Source organism: Oratosquilla oratoria, chromosome 35, assembly GCF_046742065.1.
Source record: "Oratosquilla oratoria isolate Oo_2021 chromosome 35, ASM4674206v1, whole genome shotgun sequence".
NCBI classification, from domain to species: Eukaryota; Metazoa; Arthropoda; class Malacostraca; order Stomatopoda; family Squillidae; genus Oratosquilla; species Oratosquilla oratoria.
This window is the reverse complement of record NC_134811.1, coordinates 27,885,973-27,905,972: the sequence shown is the minus strand read 5'-3', so window position 1 is coordinate 27,905,972 and position 20,000 is coordinate 27,885,973. Positions and strand designations below refer to the sequence as shown.

The following is a 20,000-nucleotide window of genomic DNA, read 5'->3' as shown; positions in this document are numbered from 1 at the left end:
GCCACAAGCAGAAATTGAAATGCGGTACTGTCGAGGAGTCGAACTCAGCTATCACATGACAAGCGATGCAGTGACTTATCAACTACGCTGTTAAGAGAGATATAAGTTGAGCGCAATTTTCCTTATATATTTGTATGCTCGAGTTACATACACATACATGAAATTTTGCGTTCAACCCATCTCCATTATGATAGTACAGTTGGAAGTATACAAACTACTATCATAGTGGAGATGTGTTGAACGCAGTTTGTCCAATATAAAATTTGTTACAATCTTGGCATGGAATTTTATAGACAACACCGTTGTTGTTAGGCGGACTGTTTTTTAATTAATTTTTACTTAATGGTGTGGTCATATCTAAAAGCTACTTTGATATCCAATTTCTTGAGTATGTTGACAATACTACGACAGCTTTCATGAAAAGGAAGAAGAAGTGTGTTAAGTTGTTTATGGTTTTTACAAAGCACACAATCAAGAACAAGAAAATCATAAACAACTTAACACACTTGTTCTTCTTTTTCAAGAAAGCTTTCTTAGTGTTTGAAGTTGTTTATGGTCTTTACAAAGCACACAATCAAGAACAAGAAAACCATAAATTTCTTAACACATTTGCTCTTCCTTTTCATGAAAGCTTTCTTAGTATTGTCAACATATTGTGAAGAGAAGGGTGAATGTATATACTTGAAGTCCAAATCAAGGCCAGAAAAAGTCTTTAGAATTATAAGAACTAAAAATTTATGAATAAACACATTAGTGAATAAAGAAAGGAATAACTAAATAGACAAACAACAATATCAATGAATACGTATGTAAACAATGAATAGATAAACTAATTTATGATTAAGTAAGCAATTAAGTATATATATATATATATACAAATTTCACAAGTCACATGTGAATCACAAATATGCAGAGTCCACTAGGAAAAGGAAAAACACACGGAGTCCGAGCGCTTTCGTGATATATTCACATTATCAAGAAGTACAGAAAGATAATGTGAATATATCACGAAAGCGCTCGGACTCCGTGTGTTTTTCCTTTTCCTAGTGGACTCTGCATATATATATATATATATATATATATATATATATATATATATATATGTATGTATGTATATATATATATACATTATATATATGTATATATATACATATATATATATGTATATATATACATATATATATATATATATATATATGTATGTATGTATATATGTATGAATAAACAAATAAGTAATTAAATGAATATATCAGTACGAATAAATGAGAAAAATTATCCTTTGGATCTGACATTCAAGCTTCCGGGTTACCTTGGTATTGTTTTTATTTTAGCCTGTCTATATCTTTCTATTTAATCTATTCATTTTTATTTCATGGCACATGTAAACATTCCAGACAAATGCTATTGCAAGAACCAGTCTCTCTACGATGACATGGGCAATTTTTTTTTTCTCTTCTTCCGCAAATATATAATATTTTTTTCGTCACAGGGCCAAAACTCTTGGCCCTGTCTGCTTCGGTCTGGATTTGTTTGTTTGTTTGTTTGTTTGTGTGTGTGTGTGTGTGTGTGTGTGTGTGTGTGTGTGTGTGTGTGTGTGTGTGTGTGTGTGTGTGTGTGTGTGTGCATTTACCTTGGTCTTTGGATCACGTGTTGGACTCGTGACCGACAGCTATTTTCCTCCCGGAAGAGAGCTCAGAGATCGTATGACCGATCTATGGGTAATGCTATGACCTTACACGCACACACACACCCAACTCCCCGCCCATGAGAGTTGGAGTAACGACTCGAAACGCAGCGATACTGAAATTATTTCAGCCCTGGGCAGGATTCGAACCCAGACCGCCGTAGTGACACTCTTGGACTCTATCAACCACGCCCCGAGTGTGTGTGTGTGTGTGTGTGTGTGTGTGTGTGTGTGTGTGTGTGTGTGTGTGTGTGTGTGTGTGTGTGTGTGTGTGTGTGTGTGTGTGTGTGTGTGTGTGTGTGTGTGTGTGTGTGTGTGTGTGTGTGTGTGTGTGTGTGCGTTCGTGCCTGCGTGTGTGCTGTGTGCTTTTGTGTGTGTGTGTGTGTGTGTGTGTGTGTGTGTGTGTGTGTGTGTGTGTGTGTGTGTGTGTGTGTGTGTGTGTGTGTGTGTGTGTGTGTGTGTGTGTGTGTGTGTGTATTTACCTAGTTGTATTATACGGGAAGGGAGCTATGCTCGTAGTGACCCGTCCTTGTATCTTTCAGCATCAAGTTTGTTTTTAAATTCTTGAATAGTGTTTGCACACACTGTTGCCTTATCTAATTTATTCCAGGTATCCACCACTCTGTGTGGGAAGGTATTCTTTTTCAGATCTCTTCTATAATTACCCTTTTTGAGTTTTTTTATGTCCTCTTGTTTTTATCTTGTCCCACTTTAATAAATCATCTCTATCTAGGACTTCCATTCCCTTCATGATTCTATAAATAGTCAGTATATCTCTTCTTTGTTCCAGAATTGGTAGTTCCAATTTGGACAATCTTTGTTCGTATGTCAATTTGGAGAGCGTTGGTGCCATCTTTGTCGTTGCTCTTTGTATTCTTTCTAATTTCTTTATATTCTTTATATTCCATAGTGTCGCAGCATACTCCAATTTTGGTCTTATCATTGTAACTATTTTCTTGACCATTTCCTCATCCAAATAGTCAAAAGCCACTTTCATCGACATTAGTAAGTTGAAGGTTTCTCCGACTATTTTATTTATACGTGTATCTGGTGACATGTCTTTGCTGATAATTGCTCCTAGTCACACCTCACAAACCTAATATTCACACCCAAAAACGCATGTACGTACACAACCACAGACGAACAGATACACAGACACACTCTCTCTCTCTTTACACACACACACACACACACACACACACACACACACACACACACACACACACACACACACACACACACACACACACACACACACACACACACACACACACACACACACACACACACACACACATACACAACCTCTTCATTACGGCAACCTTCCCTTTGCCAGAATAAAATCTGTAGAGCATGTCATTGTGGAGAAGGTAATACTCAAGAGGATCCCAACCCTTTAAGAATCACTGGAACTCTATTGGCACTTCATAGTCTTTCGTCAGGCTAACACTAGGCGATTCAATTCATACCAGAGACATCTAGTTAGAAAACAAACGAAAATAAGATACTGATATCATAAACAAATAGACACGTGATTGTAAACATGTGCACACAGATGAAAATTATACTAAATAAGAGTACAAGACTATTAGAAACATGTTAACTAAAGCGGAGAATGAAAAGAATCTTGGTGTAGTTATCAAAAGCGACATGGAAACATGTAAACATTGTTCCTCTGCCTCAGAGAAAGCAAAGAAAGGATACCAGGAATGGTAGCGACATTTTTTTATAAAAAAAATATTAACAAACTTTTTAGATATGTGTTCTTCTACTTTGAAAATATTCTGTATGATCCGCAAATCTCATTAAATACTTTGATAGAGTGGAAAGCGTATAATGCCGAGCCACAAAACTTATATAGAATGTAAGGAACAAATCATACGACAACTGCTTAAAACATCTGATTCCCTTAAAAAAAAAAAAAAAAAAAAAAAAATCAATGGGGCCTTAATAGAAAGCTTTAGGATATTAAATGAACACGATAATATCAAAATTTAAATTATTTTCGCATTAGAGATTAACCGGACGAGAAATGATTACCTTAGGTTGTAGATGCAATATAGAAGTAGATGGAAAATAATTTTGCCAACCACATCGTCTATGAATAGAATAAACTTCCAGCCGAGTCAGCTGAATGGAATAGTTAGACTCATTCAAATGTACTGATTACATATTACTATTTTTCATTCCACCACGTTGGACATGGTTTATCATTATAACTCATTATAATGCACATCACGCGTGAAGGAATCAACAGTATGGATGAGTTAACGATGAAATAAGGAAATTGATAACTTCAATGAACAAATAATAAAATACACCGCAAATAAATCATTCGATATTTCAGATAAATAAATCTACAAATCTAAACATGATAACTGAATACAAATATCAATATGAAAATAATCGACAACTTAGATAAAATATATACAACAAATAGACAAATATACGTAAATTGATATACGATGAAAAGAGGCATTTCATGCTTTCTCCGAGGTATTTATGTAATTTCATTCTTGATGTGGAAATGTACGACTGACTTTTGCTCGACACTGAACCAGAGAATCAACGGGGATGCTGTAGAAGCTGGTGCTTGTGGCGACTACTTCACTTTACGAGGTAGTCAGCCTTGGTTGGGGCAGTGCTGATTGCCCAGTATACCACGGAGGAGTTACGAGTCTGGAGATAACAGGACCTATGGGCTCTGTGCTCAAGAACGTTCGTTAAGTGCCCTATGGTCTCACGGCCTTGTATATATATATATATATATATATATGTATATATATATATATATATATATGTATATATATATATATATATATATGTATGTATGTATGTATGTATATACATACATAGGAGTGAAAGAAAAACTTGAACAATGAAAAGTATAAACATTTCGGCTGCTAACTGCAGCCTTCATCAGTTTTCGATTGTTCGAGTTATTCCTTCACTATGACAGTTGAATCTTTGTGTGATTTACAAATGTGATACATTTCTCTGTTCTATATATATATATATATATATATATATATACATATATATGTATATATATATATACATATATACATATATATATATATACATATATATATATATATATAATATACGTGTGTGTGTGCGTGTGTGTAGACAGACTTTGGGATTTTCCACGTCTTAGTTGGTAAGGCGTTGGTTTAGCAATGAGTGAGACCTCGGTTCGAACCCCGGGGCGACTGTCGGAATTATTTGATATATATACGATATATATACGATACAACTTTAAAACAATATCACCAACACAGAGGGAAATGGAATTAAAATCCTTTCCCATCTTGTAGTTCTCTCTCATGATTGTTATTTTCATTCACACACCAATAACGGAGGAGGGGCAAGAGGAGGAGGAGAATAAGGAGGAAGAGGCGGAGGAGAATGAGGAGGAGGAGGCGGAGGAGAAGGAGGAGGTGGAGAAGGAGGAGGTGGAGGAGGAACTTCCTCGTGAATCAATCGAATCTCGTTCAGTTCTAACAAGACACAGAACCTCGCTTGAGCTGTTTCGTACACTTTTGCTTCGTTTGGACGACTTTAGTCGTTTGTTTTAGATGCCGACATACTATTCTATTCATTTAAGGCCTCCTCCCTCCACACAAACACAAACATGCGGACACGCCGTAGCATTGAACAGTTGAAAGCAGCGACGCACCTTGTCAAGGTTAGTTTTGTATCACAACAGACGGTAAACAAATATATATATATATAAATAGAACACGCCCAAGCACACGCACACGCACATGCACACACAAATACACACTGCTCGGTAGTCTGGTGGTATCGCGCTAGACCGTTAATTCCGCGATCCGAGTTCGAATCTCACCTAGGTTGAAAATTTAAGTATTGCTGCACCATCAGCCGGCAATCCAACTACAGTGGGCAAGGATTTGGGTATGTGTGCGTGTAAGGTTACAGCATTATTCATAGATCGGGCCATGTATGAGGTCTATGCTCTCATTGGGAAGGGTAATAGCTGTCGATCACGAGTTCAACATGTGATCCAAGACCGTGGTAAATCACACATACGCTACACATACATCCTAACACGCACATATTCTATACATATATATATATATATATGTATGTATGTATATATATATATGTATGTATGTATATATATATATATATATATATATATATACATGTATGTATGTATATATATATATATATATGTATGTATACATATATATATATATGTATATATATTATAATAAAGTAGTAGCCTCTGTCTGTCTGTCTGTCTTTCTGATTGTTTATTTGTTTGTTTGTACACGAACTCTTCCTAGGGTTTTAGAGATAGACCCCCATAACCATATATATTCTGATACCCTATCACTCCAGGTACTTGGATAACTATATTTCATTTCGAAAAAAAAATTGGTTAGGGTTAAGGGTTAAAGTTAGGAGGTTTATGTAGTATCCCCTGAAGTCGCGTAGTATTTTTTGTGACTTAAGAATTAATATGATTAAACAAACTATTGTATGTATCCATAAATATTATTTACATTTGTGAAATTAATGTTGCCACAAACCATGATAGCTTTTGTAAGAAGAAAGCATGTTTATGGAAAATGATTGTATAATTTTACCAAATGTTGAAATATTTGTTTTTTCATTTAATTTTTGTGCGGGCGGAAATAGTTCATTCACAAACTCCTACGTTTTTGCAGATAAACCCATATAATTATATATATTCTAAAGATAAATAAACTAGATACATTTCTTCACCTTTCAGCTGTAGACATTTATTGTCAATCCACACACACACACACACATGCACATACACACGCACACAAAAGAATGTGTACATATGATATTTGTGTTTGTGTATGCATGTATTTTCAAACTAGGGTTTCCCAACTTCGGGAGGGGGCGCACACCTGGGAGGGGGAGTATTTAAAGCTATATTTAATCTAAAAATATATATATTTTGGTTAGGGTTAAGGGTTAAAGTTAGGTGGTTTATGGTGAGAGAGCACGCCACTACTGTAGTCTCCCCTTAAGTTATTATTTTTGTAACATAAGAATCAATATAATTAAACAAATCATTGTATGTTTTCATAAATATTATTTATATTTGTGAAATTAATGTTGCCACAAACCAAGATAGCTTTTGTAAAAAAAAGATTATGTAAATGTAAAATGATTGTATAATTTTACCAAATGTTGAAATATTGCTTATTTTCACTTAATTTTAGTGCGGCGAAAATTTATTATTTACAAACTCTTCCTAGGTTTTTCCAAATAAACCCCTATAACCATATATATTCTGAAGATAAATAAAGTAGATACATTTCTTCACCTTTTAGCTGTAGGCATTTATTGTCAATCGTCACACACGCACGCAAAACAATGTGCACGTGATGTTTGTGTATGCATGTATTTTCAAACTAGGGTTTCCCAACCTTCGGGTAGGGGGGCGCACATCTGGGAGGGGGAGTGTTTAAAGCTATATTTCATTTAAAAAGATAATTAGGTAGGGTTAAGGGTTAAAGTTAGGTATGGTATGGTTAGGTTAGGGATTATTCACGAACTCGCAGCAACGCGCGGGTAAAATCATGACTTTCTCCGGCGCAATATCCATAGTCGATATCGACTGACGGAGGCCTACTAATATATATATATATATATATATATATATATATATATATGTATATGCATATATATATGTATATATATATGTATATGCATATATATATATATATATATATATGTACATATGTATGTTAATTGAAGTTCACAGCAGCTTCTGCGTTCTCGAATTTTTTACTTTTTTGCTGATTAGTTCTACATCTCTGACAATGGAACCATGAGCAATGGGTACCTCCCATAAAAGTTGTCCGAAAGACATAGAAAGTTATTGTAGACGAAGAACACTTTATTGTACAAGCTTTCGACCTACATAGGTCATCTTCAGGTTCTGGTACAGGCAAAGAAGGGAACAGTTTATATACGGATCTAAGGTACAGCATAAGAGAAATGGAGGAACGTGATTGGTCGAGACTGGCCAATAGGGATCTAGGCATTGAACTGGGATCCCGTTTGCGAACCTGCCTGAGCCGTACGTCGTTCGACTTCTTCTCTAACAATTTTATAACTGTAGTGAAAGTTTCTGAGGTTAGGAATTAGGTACATGTCCATGATTTGGGAGTTGAGAGAAGGGTTTTTGTTTTTCATATAAAAGGCTTCCAATATACGGAGTCGGGAGTTGTCTCTTTCGGCTTGCAGGATGGAAGTTCCTCCGACTAGCATTTCTCTAGTTAGACTAACCCCGTGAACCTCTTCTGAGTGCTTCTTCGGAGCTCCGTTTGACAGGTGGAGTGTAAGGCGCCTGGAGAGCTTCGTAGTGGTTCTTCAAATGTATGTAGAGGGCAGGGCTGCACAGTTCCCTGAAAAGTATTTATATTCATACACTAAATGGCTACGTTGAAGCTCTGGGATGTCAGTTTTGGGGCTGTTTTATTTTAGGTGATGTGTTTTCTTGTTTTTGGAGAAGATTGTGAGGTTCAGTCTGTCGTCCTTGTTGGTGGTTTCTACACATTAGGAAATTATATTCTTAAGGGTTCTTTCGTCTTGTTTGTATTGGCTGTTTATATATGCACGGTAGTACAGTCGGAAATGTTTTCCTGTAGGTATTGCGGTATTTTCTTGTTTGTTGTACCATCTGTCAAGTTGGATGTTGATGGCTTTGAAGACTTCGGTGTTAGAATATCCACTATTCACGAGGACCTGGGTGGCTCGTTCTAATTCCTCATGGACGGTCTGCCAGCTACTGCAATGTGTGAGTGCTCTCCTCACATACGCGGATATTGTGGAGCGTGTGTACCTGTCAGGGCACTCACTCCGTCTGTTGAGGCAAAGTCCTTGGTTGGTCGGCTTACAGCATACTTTAGTGTAGAATCCAAAAGGATACTGGTTAACTAAGATATCAAGGAAAGGAAGACGTCCGTCTGAACTGTTTTCTACAGAGATATTGAGTCCCGAGGCCTCCTGGAGGCAGTGGTGGAGGTGCCGTAATTCGTCATCGTCTTTAGCCAATACAAAGATGTCATCAATATACCTGGCGCAGATTCATGGCTTCTGTTGGATGGAGAAGACGTCTCTTTCTAAGCGACCCATAGAGAAATTACCAAAAAGAACTCCTAGCGGCGAACCCATGGCGACGCCGTCTATTTGCCGGAACATTCTGCCGTCGGGTGAAACAAAAGGGGCCTCCTTCGTGCAGAGTTCCAGGAGGGCCTGCAAGGCCTGCAAGGCGGCGGCTGGGCAGAGGTTCGCCTCTCCTGGAGACAGTCGGGCTGGCCGCTGTCGGGCGGAGGTTCGCCTCGCCAGGGAACAGTGAGACGGCGGCTGGGCAGAGGTTAGCCTTTCCCGAAGACAATCGGGCGGGCCGCGGTCGGGCTGAGGTTCGCCTCTCCAGGTAACAGTGAGGCGGCAGCTGGGCAGAGGTTCGCCTCTCCTGGAGACAATTGGGCGGGCTGCGGTCGGGCAGAGGTTCACCTCTCCAGGGAACAGTGAGGTGGTGTCTGGGCAGAGGTTCGCCTCGAGCAGGGCGGCGGTAGCACCTCCGGGGCGGGGGCGGTAGCAAGTCCGTGGGCGGGAGTGGCACCAACTACAACGTCGGCAGTAGCACCTGGGTGGCGGTAGTGGCAGCACCTCAGGGAGGCGGCTGTAGGCCCAGCGTCGGCGACTCCAGCGGTGGCAGGATCTCCCGGGTGGCGGCAGTAAGACCTAGAGGCGGCAGCTACAGTAAGGGGCTGATCCGGCAGTGGTAATCCCAATGGCGGCACCTGCAGAAGGGGCTGGTCCGGCGGCGGTAGGCCCAGTGGCAGCACCTGCAGGAGGGGGCTGGTCTGTCGGCGATGACAGCTGGATTCACTGCTAGGGGCGTCGTCCTCTGCTGATGGTGTCGGGTGGACTCTCTGCTAGGGACACTTTCTTCTGCTGGAGGTAGCGGCTGGGGAGTCCGCTCGTTCCGGGGTTACCATTTGTTGTGTTAGGTTACTACAGTTGGTGAAGGGTACACTTCCCCGAAAGGAAGAATGGAATTAAGTAAATTCCAATTCTCTTGGGACTTGTTTATTGAAAATATAATGCGAGTATAGGTGACCAAAGCCGATGTCTTCTCAGCGAGACATAATTTTTTTTTATGCAAGAATGACATATGTTACATTTAGGAGCACCATGAATAATTTGGTTTATGTATTCCACTTTAGATTTTACAGAATACTACTACTAATGTTTACAGATATTTATATATATAGGTATGTGGGACAACAGTATTAATAATGTTATATTTCCATAATGCAAGTTTTAGCGGGGTGACAGTATAACTCAAATGATTACACTGGCAGACCTTCCCTGTCTGCTTTTCACCTCAAGCCTGACATATCCTCTCTCTGTCGGTGGAATACATATGCAAAATCTTACATCAGCATAATGAACAGTTTACAGGTTTTGATACTATTACATTTTATTATGGTGATACAAGTTTTGGATACTATTTCATTTTACAATGGTTAGAATGTTTAGTTATTTCTGCTTATTTATATATTACGGTTATTAATCTAGATTACATAATATATTGTGTATGGGTAAAAGGTGTTCTTAGGAATCAGGGGTACTCCACGGTTTGGTCACGTGAAGAAAGAGGTTGGTGGTGTGTGTATGTATGTTCGTATGTATGTTGTTGTGTAGTTTTCCACTGTGTTGTAATCTGTGAGATTATGGTTACACTAATCAAGGCATGACCTTGCTACATACACACACACACACACACACACACACACACACATACACACACACACATACACACACACACACACACACACACATACACATATATATATATATATATATATATATATATACATATATATACATACACCTAATGGTTCCTAGTGAACAGATTGACATGTTTCAACCACAATTCACTTTTAATTCCATGCCATCGCAGTCGAGACAAACGAGGAGCTCGAAGGAAGCACATATATTGGAAATTGAAACGTGGTCGAGCAGAGGACTCGAACCCAGTTTGGACGTGACAAACGTCAGTGACTTAGCCCATTACGTTTCAATTGCAATATATATGCTTCCTTCGAGCTCCTCGTTAGTCTCGACTGCAATAGCATGGAATTAAAAGTAAATTGTGGTTGAAAAGATATAGTGTATATATATATATATATATATATATATATATATGTATATATATATATATATATATATATATATATATATGTGTGTGTGTGTGTGTGTGTGTGTGTGTGTGTGTGTGTGTGTGTGTGTGTGTGTGTGTGTGTGTGTACATATATGCAAAATAACCACAGGAGAAGAGAAACTTGTAGACAGTAAGTACTTTCGTATATTACATTTTCAGACTAAAGATGTAATATACGAAAGTAATTACTGTCTACAAATTTCTCTTCTCCTGTGGTTATTTTGCATTTTCGTATCACGGTGATATATATGTATACACACACACACACACACACACACACACACACACACACACACACACACACACACACACACACACACACACACACACACACACACACACACACACACATATATATATATATATATATATATATATATATAGTTATATATATATATACATATATGAATATATATATATATATATATATATATGTGTGTGTGTGTGTGTGTGTGTGTGTGTGTGTGTGTGTGTGTGTGTGTGTGTGTGTGTGTGTGTGTGTGTGTGTGTGTGTGTGTGTGTGTGTGTGTGTGTGTGTGTGTGTGTGTGTGTGTGTATTTAAGAAGAGAAAGGAAATAACGATTTCCGTATATTTCGATCACTTGCTGTGATCCTCAAGCTTGAAGAGGATCACAGCAAGTGATCGAAATATACGGAAATCGTTATTTCCTTTCTTTTCTTAAATCCAATCAGCAGTGGGATTTTAGTGTATATATATATATATATAGATACATAGGCAGAAAAAATGACATAGAATCGTAATTCTGACTATGCGGAAAACCACAAATGAAAATAAAAGACTACGGGCCGAGTGTTTTTGTCTCTTCAGACATCCTCAAGGTACACTGGTAAAAGGCAGGGATGGTAAGGTGAAGGAACTAGGGAACGTTCGTCAGTTCGTCGGAAAATATTTGTTGGCCACGGATCCATTTGTTCAACTCTGTTGCCCTTTATCGTGTGTGCGTTTAGTGTGTGGCATACGTCGACATTTACTACTAGCTTTCTATCAAATTAACTTTAGTAAATGCATCTCCCTCCCTCTCTCTCTCTCTTTCTTATTTCCCATCTATGTTCTATTCTATTTTTTTTATATTCTGTATATAGTAAATAAAGCTATATAGTACAATGAATATAAATCTTTAGGATTATAACAATGATTTGAATAAATTCTATGACGCGTGGCAACAGCGCTTTTCCCCCATGTTGCCAAGCCGTGGTGTCAAAGGTGAGACAGGTGAGACGGGGTGGGTAATCGTTGTTAAAATCCTAAAAAGTGACATTCATTGTACCATACAACTTCCTTTACTATATACAAAAAAAATAAATAAATAGATAAATAAATGAATAAATAAATAAAATAAAATATCACTATAGTGGTCCCTAGACTTCACGTCGTTAAGGACCACCGTTCTGGTCCAACGCGTCCCATCCCCCACACCCCGTTACCACTAACGCCCAAATTCTACCTCCTTGGCAACCGCTTTGGGTGCAATCTCACGTGGAAAAGCACATGATGTCTGCAGGACGTTCTTACAATTAGTACACTAGTCGTAGACCGAGGGAAGGTGCCAGGAAGTAAAGCTAATGAGAGATAAATATTCCTTGTGACTCTGGGCCAAGACAAACTGGCAGAAAGACAAAGTAGTAGATGTTAAAACCAAATAAGTAGTCCTTCATAAGTGTGGACTAGTCTCTAGACTTTAAAGGAATTCTATGTGACTCTGGGCTTCAGAGAGATCACGGAAATCCAGAGTATTCAATGTATAATATGGAAAAATGAAGGTTAGTGCAAGTTATAAGTAGGTCATTATTTCTAGTCTCCAAAAAAAAAAAAATATATATATATATGTAATAATGATAATCTGGGCCGTAGGGGTGTCACAGAAAAGTCAGTGGACTTTATGTGGGTGTAATTAATCAGTGGATCTGAGGTATTCCAGTAAAAACTATCACTTTCCCACAAGAGAGTACTTTTGATTTTGATTTTTTTTTTTTTGATTGATTAATTTATTTTGAAGGGGGAGGTTATGTAATTCCCTAGCTAACGCCAGATGGTCACCGCATTGCCAACTTAGATTCATAAGAAAAAGAAATTACCAGTTTTTGCGTGTTATCCAGAAATAAAGATATTTGATAAAGATGATAAATCTGTTTACCGTCACGACTCTTCCCCTACTAGGAGGCTAGGACGATGCCTCTTACAGAGGACTTTGTAGAGTAGAATCTAAGGAACCATGCTCTTGGTCCAACTCGCACGTGGCAGGGTTCGAACCACCATCACAATCGACCTCTGCCGAAAGTAGCAACGCCCTAACCCGCATACAACACAATAAAAAATTATGATGAGGAAAAAATGAGAAAGTAGAGGACGTAAAGGAGACGGCTAAAGGAGAAGGAAAAGGGGAAACAGGAAGAGGAGGAGGAAGGAAAGAAAAAGGTAAAGCAGGAGAAAGGGGAGGAGGAGGAAGAACAGGAGGAAGGGGAGGAGAAAGAGTAGGATAAGGATGAGGACGAGGAGAATGAGAAATGGAGGGGGGGGAAAGAAAATGGATGTGGATGATGATGAATGGGAGGAAGAGGAGGGGGAGGAGGAGGTGAAGGACGATGAGGACAATCATCATCATCATTATTATCATCATCATCATCATCATCATCATCATCATCATCATCATCATTATGAGGAGGAGGAGGTGGAGGAGGAGGAGGAGGAGGAGAAAGATGAGGAGGATGAGGAGGACGAGGAGAAGAAAAAGATGGAGGAGGAGGAGGAAGATTAGAAGGTCAAACACTCCCGGACAGAAGCGGAGGGGAGGAAAACCGAGACTTTTATTTACAAGAGGAGACGACAGACGACGTGTGGCTGGTTCCGGCCTTTACTCGTTGTCTGAATAAAATCGCCTGGCGACAGGCAGAAAAATATGTCAAGGGCACCATTCTCCAATATTTGGACCGATAAAGACTCTGAAATAGAGAACATTCAAGACCCGTAAGATTTTTTTTTTTTTTTTTTTTGGGGGGGGGGTTTTGGTATGTTTTGGAAGGCTGTTGGTTCTAAATATATATATCAGTGGATTCTGAATTTTAGAGATTTCCAATAAGGACAACTATCTGTTAATTAACCCAGTATAAGGCAGTGAATGATTATCATTATTACTTTTATTATATATATATATATATATATATATATATATATACATATATATATATATATATATATATACATATATATATATATATATATACATATATATATATATATATATATATATATATATATATATATATATATATGCATACAAACCACTGGGAAAATGAAAGAGATGAGACCGAGCGCTTTCGTCTATTCAGACATTTGAAAATGTCTGAATAGACGAAAGCGCTCGGTCTCATCTCTTTCATTTTCCCAGTGGTTTGTCTGCATACTAGTATCACGCGTTCTAGTGATTTCTTCTGCATATATATATATTTTTTTTTTTTTCAGTCAATTCTTCAAGAACTTTAGTAATGCCCCTACAGATCAAAGTAACACAGATTTCTTTCATGATTGGAGCTTAATCACAACTCAAAGAAAATTATAATCAATCTTAAGAGACTCCACTTCTTCAATGTCCCAAAGGACAGAAACGCTGGTTATCGGCGACGAAATACTGTCCACTAATTGGACCCCGCGTACTGTCCGCTGATTGGTCTGTGTAAGCTTCACGATGATTGGTTGACGACGAAGACTCCTTCCACATATGCTGAGACTTTTCTTCTTATTCTGCTTGTGGCCAAGCTGTTATATTCATGACGGTGCCTACACCTGCCCTCTCTCTCTCTCTCTCTCTCTCTCTCTCTCTCTCTCTCTCTCTCTCTCTCTCTCTCTCTCTCTCTCTCTATGCTCATCGGCCACCAGTGACAAGATTCAGCGGTTCTCTGATATATAAAAAAAAAGCTCTTTGGCAGGAGTGAAACTATGTGCCATTTTATGCCAAGAAAATAAAATTGGTTTTCAGAAGCGGAGAGAATGTCTGCGGGGGAGCGCGCAAGACAAAAAAAAAAAAAAAAAAAAAAAAGAGTGAGAGAGAGAAAGAGAGAAACAAAGTTATCTCAATTACATTGCTAGGCAGAAGTTTATATAATGTGATGAAAAAGGTTTAACTTGGCACACCACAAGGAGGTGATTCCCGAGGGAGCTTTCCACAGAATTTCTTAGTCCGAAGTATGCGTTCTCTACTTCGAAGTCGATGTCTCACTTTTCTAATTCTGTCAGATTCTAATTTATCCCATTTCGGTTTTTATTAGTTGTCGAAAGCACTTCAGACAACTATGTTACTTTGGTATAAACTTAGTAACCATGTAGTAAGCGCTGAAACTATCAATTGTTTTAAAAAACGATTAGACAACTTTATGGATGGGGATGACAGGTGGTGATGGATACGGAGCTGCCTAGTGTAGTAGGCCTTATGGTCTCTTGCAGTCTCCTTTATTCTTATGGGTTCTTATGTTGTTTGTCTGTCTGTCTATCTGTATCCTTGTCACGCACGTTTTGGTCTTTTAGCTTGCTTTGATCATTACCATATGATACCATATAAAGATGATTTCAAGAATGAACCCTATCAATTATCATGTTGATGGCTTGAACAAAAGAAAGTTATGGCCGAAAAAGTAAAACGACGTCAAACGGGACCTTGACCTAGGTATTTGACATGGGGGGTCAGAATACTCAAAATAGGTTCTTCTCATCCTTGCTTGATTTGTTCCTGTAGATAAATCCCTTTACAGCATTAATATATATCCAATTAATATCTAATCATTCTAACGTGTCATTTGGCATATAATGAAGCTCTTCGATACTTTCGACAGCAGGATTTATTTGCATATCCTTTGATTTTATTAGTAGGGCCTAAGAAAATATCATGACTAAGCTTAAGGCCTCTAGATGAAAATTATCTTCGAAAAGAAAACTGTAGAACTCTCTGAGAGATTCGAAGAAACCTAACAGGCTCCAACAAACTCCGACAGACTCTGAGGGACTCCGTCATACTCTGAAGGACTTCAACAGACTTTGACGGATTCGACAGATTGTGACGGACTCCGACAGATTGTGACGGACTCCGACAGATTCTGATAGACTCCGACAGACTTTGACGGATTCGACAGATTGTGACGGACTCCGATAGACTCTGATAGACTCCGACAGACTTTGACAGACTCCGTCAAACTCTGACAGACTCCGTCAAACTCTGACGGACTCCGACAGATTCTGACGGACCTCTGTCACAGAATAAATGATGAAATTTGAGATTGAATGAAGTAATCATATTGTATTCTAACCACAACTTGATTAGGTGAAAGTGGAAATAGAAGGACAATGAGATTATCATGACCCGGTTTTGAAGAGTTTGTTAAAACTGCTAAAAATAAATTGAGATTCATAAAATATATTTTTCATTTATGCCAGGAAGAATCGCAGTGAATACAATGTTTATAGGAAAACAAGAATGTGATTTGAAAATAGAAAAGCGCACGGGTGTTTCGTTGACTTTGAGAAAGCATATGAGATCTATTGGTGTCTCAGAAAAAGAAGAGTTAAAAAATAACAACAAAAATAATCTATCTATGTATCTATCTATATACCAACGAGGCAGCCAAGTTAAACCCCCTCCCACTCATTTCACTCTCATCCACCACCCTTTCCTCCCTCTTATCTTAGCTCCTCGTGGATGACAGGTGATCCCTGATCCCGCCCACTGCACTGGGTCAGAAGCAGTGAAGCAAGACACAGCACATCCACAGCAAGCCCGCTTCATTTAATCGGCGACCCCCCCACTCCCGTCCCCTCATGCGGAAAATAGAGAACACGGGGAGAAATCCCTTCAGTCTGCGTCAACAATAATTAGATAAAAAAAATAGTAACTAACATGGTTCTAATAATGTATTAGATTTCTAGAACAAGAGTTAGGGCCAAATTTGGAAACTGAATCTTCACTTGTTGATGTTGGCTTGTGTCAAGGTTCGACTAGTCTGCTCTTGTCACAGTGTTCAATACACTTTAAGAGTTTAAGTAAACAGGAACGAAGGTAGCTGGTATTGCCCCATGACAACATTGCCACTACAGAAAAAGAAATTAATTACAATTGTAGCAAAAAAGGCTCATTATCATTGCAAAGATAAATAAATAGATAAATGAATAGATTAACCAATTAATAAAGTAATTAATGGATAAATGAATAAATGAAATAAATAGATAAATAAATCAATGAAATAAATAGATAAATAAATAAAAGAAAAGATATCAAAGATTCTTGGAGAAAGAGATAGGCTCAGAAAGAGGAGGAATGAAAGAAAGTAAAAACAAAACAAAGATCATTCATAGAGAAGGGAAAGGATAAGCAATCGCCATTTTACCAAGACGACGTAGTAGAACGAGACCAAATCTAGATCCGAGATTCTAGGAACTCAAGCCCCGTCACACATTCAAGAATCTCGTCATATGTTGTGATTCTGAAAAGGTGGAAGACGACTTCGCCTAGAATATTCTAGATTTCACTAAGGACAATTCCACAACGTGTCTCTTATTCGTATTCTAGGTTTAAATTCTTAGTTCGTCATTCAGCATCTCAATATACGAGGCAGAAGTGATTTGACATTTGAAGATTCGAAAAAAAATAAAAGATCGTAATCGAAGTCGTTTCCACTCGGACGAACGAACTTGAGTCGCATATGTGATTCACCTTGGTCTTTGGATCACGTGTTGGACTCGTGATCGACAGCTATTTCCCTCCGGGAAGAGAGCTCAGAGCTTGTATGAGAGGAAGTAAATAGAGCGATTTTAAACAGGAGAATACCAATGAATTTTAAAAAAGAAATGATACTACTGAATTTGAAAAACGAATTGACACTAAATACTAAAAAACTGCGATAATTGAGACTATTTCTAAAGAGAATTTGTTGGAGACAACAGAGATGAGACTGGCGCGATGGAGAATAAGGGCATCGCTGAGAGAAACAAGAGAAAACAAAGGGTTCAGGAACATGACTGAAATATGCAGCATGTTATGCAAAAGTGCAAGATGGACAAGGGGCTGAGGAGGACGGACCAGAAAAAAAAACAAAAAAAAAACGGGCTCATAAAAACCTGACTCAAAAAAAAAAGTTAAGGAATGTGGGAAGGGCAAGAGATAAGGTGAAGGCAAATTATAAGAACTCTAGACATATCTAGATGAAATAATAGACATCTAGAAGAGCATATAGGATTAGGAGGCAAAGATGTGGGACAAATGTCAACTCAGACATTTTGCAACAACATAGAAAAAAAAATCGACCAAAGTCAATACGTCACACCCGGACTTCGTCCAAGAGTGAGGCTATAAAACTCGTCTATGTTCAGCCAGAACTAAGCCTATAAGGTCAGACACGAAGTTGAAACAGTTACTCAAGGCGAGACAGACAACGGACTTGGCGGGGACCTTGGGTCGGGTCGGGGGGGGGGGGTAGAGAAAGAGAAAGGGGAGAAGAGTGAATAAAAAGGAGAAAGTAGTGAGAGAGAGGGAGAGAGGGAGGAAGAGAATAATGAAATGAGAGAGAGAAGGAGGGATGGGGGGGATGGAGGGAGGGAGACAGGTAGAGAGAGAGAGGGAGGAAGAGAGGGAAGAAGAAAGGAAGAGAAAGAGGGAGGGAGTCATGGGCAAGGAGGAAGACAGAGAAAGAGAGAGAGAAAAAGAGAGAGAGAGAGAGAGAGAGAAAGAGAGAGAGAGAGAAAGAGAGAGAGAGAGAGAGATACTGAGTGAGCAAAGAATAGAGAAAGGAGACGCAGGTTACAAAAGAGGGACACAAGAAAAAGATGGACAAAGGAAAGAGAAAGAGAAGGAAGTCTGAACACAGGTAAAGGAAGATGAAGATAAAGTCATCAGAAAATGAAGTGGAGGGATGGTGGAGGAGGAGGAGAAGGAGGAAGAGGAGGAAGAGGAGGAGGAGGAGGAGGAGGAAGTGAAGTATGAGAGAGTGCGATCAGAATGGATAGATTGCGTCGCGGAAGGGAGGGGGTGGGGAAGTGAAGTACGGAGGAGGAGGAGGAGGAGGAGGAGGAGGAGGAGGATGGGGGGCTACGATGAGGAAGGGTACGAGTGTGGGGGAGAGTAGTGGGAGTGGGAGGGGGGGTCGGTGGGTAGCACGCATTGAGCTTGGCACTGTGCTAGACATGGGTACCATTCAGTCAGTGCCGAAAACTAGGAAAGGTGTACGTGTTTATCAAGGGCAAGCCTTCTGTGAGACATCCTCCATCTCCAAGATCGAACTCCTTCAGGGGTCCCGGGACACACTGTGCCCTATGGATCCACTCCTAAGCGTTCATTTCCCCACTTCGGCCACAGGTACTCGCGTACTCTAGCTCTCCATCATTTGCGTCTTGGCCTGACGAGGCATCGTCCCAACGTGCGCGCGTGCATGGTCACCACAACTCTCTGAGCGTCTCGTTAGCCACCTCCCCGTCCCCAACCACCACCACCGACCCTCCGTACTAGGAGGGGGATAGTAGGCGGTGCCTAGAGGGAGGATAGTCACAAAGCATCACATCTGAAGCGGGAACACACTAAAGCTAGTCGCGGTCTTATTGCGCGCGTAAGAGTGACCCACCCGAGACACGCGAAATGTCTTGAGACCAAGGAAGACTCATTGTGATCAGAGACCCATAGAAAACTCTTGTAGAAGGTCTTCACGAAATGTGTATTTTCTGAGGACAGCCTCCTTGTGGAGTGGATGGAATTTTGAGTGAAGAGTGCATGAACCAAAACTCAATCGATTTTTTTTTATATAAAAAGGAAAAATATATATCATTATAGGTCCGGTGATACACGGTAGAAACAGGTCCAGTGATATGCTAGAGACATATTCCCAGTGACTACGGTTTGTAAGTGAACCACAAACTAAGAATTTGTAGAAAAATAAAGAACATTGAAAATTGGGGGTGGTCGCCATTTGACGTGGACACCCCCAAAAGCACACTAAACCTTGCTCCCCACACCATCCACATACTCCCCGACTCCTGCCGGCGTACACTCTCAGCCACACTCCAGGAGAAGGTTGGGGTGG

The 20,000-nt window shown here is 39.4% G+C and overlaps 1 protein-coding gene across 3 annotated transcripts in view; it reads left to right on the top strand.

Annotated features, from left to right (window-relative positions):
- The window catches only part of LOC143018616 (uncharacterized), a 124,802-nt gene that overhangs the window by 38,082 nt on the left and 66,720 nt on the right, over nt 1–20,000 (top strand). Inside the window, exon 1 of one of the 3 annotated variants that reach the window (XM_076174138.1) lies at nt 19,096–19,282. The exons of 1 other annotated variant lie outside the window; for it this stretch is intronic. In XM_076174138.1, coding sequence (XP_076030253.1) covers nt 19,111–19,282 — 172 coding nt within the window. In that variant the 5' untranslated portion in view covers nt 19,096–19,110. One more of the 3 variants, XM_076174139.1, reaches the window with a different exon arrangement.